Source organism: Ctenocephalides felis, unplaced genomic scaffold (assembly GCF_003426905.1).
Source record: "Ctenocephalides felis isolate EL2017-DRISC unplaced genomic scaffold, ASM342690v1 CF-g0.4_SCAFFOLD_00845, whole genome shotgun sequence".
Lineage (NCBI taxonomy): Eukaryota > Metazoa > Arthropoda > Insecta > Siphonaptera > Pulicidae > Ctenocephalides > Ctenocephalides felis.
In genome coordinates, this window is record NW_020536999.1 from 31,324,972 (window position 1) to 31,331,876 (window position 6,905).

A 6,905-nucleotide genomic window follows, 5' to 3' on the forward strand; every position below is an offset into this window, starting at 1 on the left:
AATACAATGCAACAATGGCAGATCAATTAGATAACGACAAAAAACAATCGATTGATTACATACAAATTAATTTATGCAATAAATCAGGAAGAATAATTGCAGGCTTAGCGAGAAATAATTAACGTTTCCAATAATGGGAAGGATATATATCAAGTCAATGTGATGGGAACGAAATATAATCGACAAAATATAATCGAAACTTTTCAATAATACAATTATCATCTATTGTACCATGTTGCAATCCTGATTAAATATGCTAACTTTTGATAAAACCTTTTAACACACTTTAGTAATTTTTTTAGAAAGGGAGTCCATCAAAGTCGACCGATTTTAAAAAATTTAAATTCATAGATCAACAAAAGTCTTAATTTTCGAAAACTTGAGGCAATTGTGTTATTATTTTTTCACCGTGGTGCTAGCAATATTAATACGGATTCGGTTCCAAATTAAAAAAAAAAATAAACAAAAAATTAACCACAATACAGAAAAATGGTGATAGTTTCACCAAAGCTCTAGGTTGCACTTGATAGTTTATATTTGACAAACATAAGATTTTTTTGAAAAAGTTTAGTACAGAAGGTCAATACTATTATGAGTATTACATACCCCGTTACGGCTTGACGTTAATTCTGGGACACCCTGCATATATACCATGGAGTTATTATTTTTAATATAAAGGTAACAAATTATCAGTGTTTTAGATTAGTTTTTACCCACTAACCAATAATATTTAATGAATTATCTTTTTATTATAAATCTAAAATAACAAGATTTAAGCATACATATTTACACTGGCACTTGTCTAACAAATTCAATAAACTATTATTAATTGTTTAATTAAGTAACTATAAAAATACATAGAACAACTATCTAATTACAGTTATTCTAGGATCTAGATCGTATTAAATTTGCACTTCATAGCTTTGAACAAAGAATAGTATCATATTTCTATTTTCGCGTAATTTGTTATTTAATAATGAGGCAATCATTTCACAAAAGATTTCGAAATACAACAGTATCGCCATAGTCTATTATTATTGCGTTTTAAAACCAAACGGCGATAAAATAGTATTCAATTTAGCTATTTTTGTATGCATCACTTACTAAAATAAATGACTTGATCATAAAATTTTGTAAAACATAAATAATCAGTTATTTGAATTGAGGTCGAATCGTAAAACGGTTCTTTGATAAAATAAATATAAATATTATGCATTTTTGAGTAACCTGCAGAGGAGTAAAATTGAAGTTGCAGATAGTTATCGATGTAAAGAATAAAATATTTGATAAATTAGTAATACAGAATAATGGTGTAGAAATAGATAATTATTGTATATATAAACTGGCCCATAGATCTACTTGAGTAGATTTATTTTCTTTAAGATCACTTAATGGAGTGATCCTGATACTATTATTTTATTATTATTATTATTTTTTATTTTTATATTATTATTATTATTATTATTACTATTATCATTCTCATTATTATTCTTATTATTATTACTGTTATCATTATCATTATTATTTATATTATTATTACATTTATTATATATATATAATTTTTCGTTTTTAAACCATAGCACAATAGCTTATAGAATTTTATGTAATTTTGATTGCTATTTACTAATTAATAAAAAAATTGATATAATAATATAAAATACATTGAACATAAAATGCTATTCAAAAAAAAGTTTCTAAATCGGTCCTTCGTTTCCTAAACTTGATACATAGTAATTATGTAATGGGCATATTTTTTGGGAATAACATTCCAATATCATAAATGAATTATAAAATAAAAGTACAAACGTAAAGTATTCAAATAGAGTATCACGAATAGTATTATATATTTAATCATGCTCTAGTTACCACATGTATAAATTTTTAATTTAAAGATGAAGGGAAAAATCCTATATATACATATACACATAATATATATATATATATATATATATATAAAAAATATATATAAATATTAAAATAAAAATAATGTTCAAAATTAAACTACTAACCCTTTCCACTCGTGCATTGCAACGATACAATATGTTTTGCCCTGGGTTAACCCATGGCAAATTAAAAAATTAAATTAAATGTAATAACAATGATTAACAATTCTAAAATTATAATATATAATTATCGAAGTTATGATTTAATACATTAAAACTCAGATTAATATGTTACCATTTATAAAATAAAACATATTTCAGAATCAGTCATTCATAAAAATGTATGTAATATTTAAGAATAGTAAATAAAAAATGTAGTGAAATCATGTACACAATTAATATAAATATAAATGATTGAAGTTCAAAAAAAATATTAAAAACTATTTTCTATCTAGTTGTTAAGAAATATTTCAAGGGATTAATTTCTACGATTGGTTCGGCACACCTGGCACAGAGGGGTTCCTACTTCCTTATCTTAAATTTCTACAATGATTTTTTTCGTTACCCATAGTAAAAGCATCGTTGCCACGTTTACATTCATTCATAAAATATTCAAATGGAATATTATTTGAAATTAAAGAATAATATTTTATTTTCATATGACTTTTTTAAAAATTATTTTATGAGATGCTTTTTTCTTTGTTGCATGAGCTGAATGTTAGTTTTAACTTATCTGTTATGCTTGCAATGCATCTACTTTGCTTATCAGTTTTAATATAAATTACTTCCTATGCCTTGAACCATCTGTTTAGTTTAAAACAACTGATAAAAAACTTACACTAATAACATTAGAAGACGAAACATTCCATAAGGGTAATATTAAAATTGTTTAATTGTTTTTTATTCAAGTTTACAAATAGAAAATTTTTTTTTGTTAGATTGAAACCAGTAGTTACTAGTAATATTTATGAAGCTTCTGACTATTGAATTTTAATTAAAGAAAATTCATTTCTATGCTCGCAAAATTTAAAAACTTCATAGTCTTGATATAACAGTTATATTGGTAATTATTTTAAAAAAAGTTCGTTCAATAATGACTAATGCAAAATGACATTAGTTCTGACTAATAAAATATATTCAAATTAATTCGTATTACAGCAAATTATTTTTATGCATAAAAATGCAAATTAAAATCTGTCATTTAATAACATATGATAATATATAAATGTTATATTTATGTTCAGCATATAAAATAATCGATTGCACAGTCCTTGACCTACGGACTCAATTTCACGGAAGAGTTGATAACTATTATCATCTTGAAGAGATTTTATTATAAATTTGTAATCGTTGCAGTGAAAATTCATTGTTCTTATTTCTTTTCAATTACAATCAGAAAAACAATCAGCATAATACAAGTATATTAAACAGACATTTAATGATTTTATTGACATTATGTCTTATTTCAACATTTATCTTAGAATCTTGAAAATTTACACAGGTATATTTTGTAAACATGTATACGGTGATGATTTAAACGTTGCATCTGTTAAAAACGAAATTCTAAATATAAAGAATCTCTTAAATGTAAATTTATTAGAATTATGCGTTTGAAGATCTTAGTATGCTATTAATAATAATAATCTAATATGATATTGTCTAACTTTAGGTTAAATATATTTGACATCAGTTTAATTATTACTAAATTTGTTTAATAATTAAATAGTTTAAAATTAACTATTTATTTTTATAACCGGAATATTTATATAAAATTATTTTCTAGATTATTATTATATAACATAAAAAGTATAATAAATTAAGAAATATACATATCTATTTATAAAGACTCATACTTTTGATCTCCATCTCCTCGGCGACTGCATTATTTTTTTAATTTTATTTTAATAATTATAACTATCTTAACATCTACATTTAGTAATTTTTTTGATCAATATAAAAAAAAGAAAAAATGTATTAGGCCGACCAGTGGTAGTCGTAATATTATTGTTGTTAAGTCATCAAATTTATAGACGTTTTAATATATAAAAGGCATAGATCCAGAATTTTATATAGCATTTATAGTTTTTTTTTGCAATAATTAAATAGTATTCACAAAATAAAAAAAATCTATAAGCAATTGTGCTGGTTTTTAGAACTACAGTAATGGTACTGGAGTAATCGAGTAATAGTACTAGATGTGATGGAGGTCTACTCGAGTATTTAAAGTTTAAATGGAAACGCATTTAAAAACAAACAAAAAATAGAAAAATAAATATTCTAATCTATCAAATTTCATATAAATTTTATGTTCCTATCATACACACCTGGAACCTAGTTGCAGCGTGCACGTCCTTGAACCGCGAAGGTTTATCTGTATCTCGAAAACTGCTTTTCCCGACTTGGCTCATCCTTTGCACGCGTTCCACACTTCCACTGTTTTTAGCTGTTCCATTATTCCTCTCACCAGTACTCACTTTGTTCACTTGAAAACGATTCCTTTTGTCCAGAGTACCCATCTCGATACCGGACACATCCTGGTCTTCCGTATTCGACATCTTGAGAGTTGACACTTATTGCACAAAATGATTTATGAAATATAAAATAAAACTACACTATAAAATCTGGCACACCACACACAAAATTCGAGATATTGTCACGTGCCGTTAAAAGACATTTTATTTTTGTAAAATTAAATGAACGTTTCAGTTGTGAACTAAACGATTATTGTGTCCACGTGTTTTTGTGTACGCCGGGAGTATGAAGTTAAAGTTCTCTCCACAGCACTCCGTTTGACACTGAGGCATTTCGAATTGCGCTGACTGGCTTTAGCAGGGTGCGCAACGATGCATGGGCTACGACGATCAGTACCGAATCAGTGACATTGTGATTTCATTCATGGAACTTTTGTGAATTGAACCCGGTTTGGAGCCCCCAATGCGATTCTGCGACCGTTTGACGACTCCAAGTCGTGACAAGGAGCGCACACGTGGCTCCGCGGCCGCATGCGAGATCGCTGACTCGACTCGCGCGTCTCAAGCTGGTTGCGTCTCATTGTTGAAGAAAACTTATACATATGTCAAATGTATGGTTCACACAGGCGATTGTTTTCCATTTGTCAAAACAGTAGGAAAATGCCAGCTGAGATATCACCGTTTCGTCTAATAAATTCTGATTTTTTATAAAAGTTATTGGAATATATACTATTTTACACCTGAAGCAACGGCATTTTTTAAATTTTAAATTTTATCCTTTAACTTAAGCTTAAACTCACAGTTTTAATTAATATTAAAGTTTGTTTGCATATTAACAGTCCTTTGATAGGCTTATTTGAAACTTATATTACAAATAGCAAAGTGGAGCCTGGCATTGCGCCTTAAGAATAATTGCTGAAACTTCCCGTACTGTAATTTAAAATATTTCAAGGTAGCTTTTTTCAATCTTGAAAAATAGATTTTTTTGAGAATTTGGATTTATTAAATTTATAATATAATTTTTGAATTTTCAATTTTTTTATTTTTTTATTTGCAATATTAGAATATTTAAAGAGATTCATTAGAATTTTCCAAAGATTGATTAGAATTTTTTAAATACACTTAAACTTTAACACTTTTGAATACATTTTTTGAATTTACAATTTTATGAAACTTCTGAAAAAAAAATCAACTTTTTTGAAAGTTTGGATCGCCAAATGGTATTTTTTGTAATTTATGAATCTCCGAAACCCCTGAACCTGCATACTCAAAAATGCAATCAATCTTTCATTCCATCAATACAAGTAAAATGTTTTTGGAATCATTTGAAAGTGGCGCTCGGTTCCTCAGAAACTAAGTTTCTATTTCTGGCATTTTTGGCGCCATTTCCGAAACTGCTGGATTTGCCTTTGCCAAAAACTAATCAGTAAGTTACCCTGTCAGTAGAAATCCAATGCATTCAAATCAAACGTAATCTTACAATATTTAGCTTTGCAATCTTCAATTTGATTTTAGCACACATTAAAAAGTATATCCATAATTATGGATTCATTTATATCACATGTAGATTACTTTGCAGAATAAGGAATATCTTCCAATACTATTTTTGAATTCACTTAAAAGTTTATTTATAAATATTTTCAATTACTGTAATTTTATTATGTTACTAATAGTTCCAATTTTGGCGGTAATTCGTGTGTACATTCCTTAAATTTATAATTAACTAAAGTTTTAAATTACTAGTTGTAAATTATATAACTGCCTTTAAATTTGCCACATTGAAAAAAGAACTGTAGCACTCATTTATTGGAACAAAAACCCGTTTCAAAAGCCATTAAAATTTCAATTTTCACAAGTCTATTCAATTTAGCGATAAACACCATTCATTAAATTAAAATGCACGTGCCTTGTTCATGAAACCGTAACATTGACATGCATGTTCTGTTTTCATAAATACAATGAAAAAAGTATAATTAAATATATTCTATTCTATAACATATGTTTCCAAAATTTTTTGACTATTTTAATAATTATTTTTATATCCAACGAGCTGACTTACTAATTCCTTACCAATATGGGCGCCAGTGTAATTTATTTTATTTGACAAAAGCCGGATACACAATTTCCTGTATGTTTTTATTTGTTCAATTTGCAAATACTTATATGACAGCATTTAAAACTGGTTTTAAAATTTTATTACTCAAAAGCAAGTTATACAAAAGAAGAATTATCAACCCTGCATTATTATGTAAAACAGAAATAGACAGAGTGATGGACGTGCTTGTTAGATATTCATATGCGTTGAAATTAGACTCACAAAATCAGAAATACATTCTCATTGCTATATATAATACAATTTTTCCATAATTTATATTGTATTACTATTAAATTATTTTTGTATACCACGAACTAATACCACCCAATGTCTGCATAAATCATAGGTGCATTTTCATATGATCAAGCTTATCAACAAAGTTTGTATTGGAATATAAACCGGGGTCGTGAACTAAAAAAACAGTTCAGTTATCGCAATCATAAATCAAACATATCC

General features: G+C 26.8%; 1 protein-coding gene across 1 annotated transcript in view; it reads right to left on the bottom strand.

The window, feature by feature from the left end:
* Positions 1-4,701, bottom strand: part of LOC113377263 (bumetanide-sensitive sodium-(potassium)-chloride cotransporter) — a 36,545-nt gene extending 31,844 nt beyond the window's left edge. The window contains exon 1 of the mRNA XM_026617520.1: positions 4,208-4,701. Within this exon, the coding sequence (XP_026473305.1) occupies positions 4,208-4,438 (231 nt within the window). The 5' untranslated portion in view covers positions 4,439-4,701. The remainder of the gene's footprint in view (positions 1-4,207) is intronic.
* Positions 4,702-6,905: the final 2,204 nt, after the last annotated feature.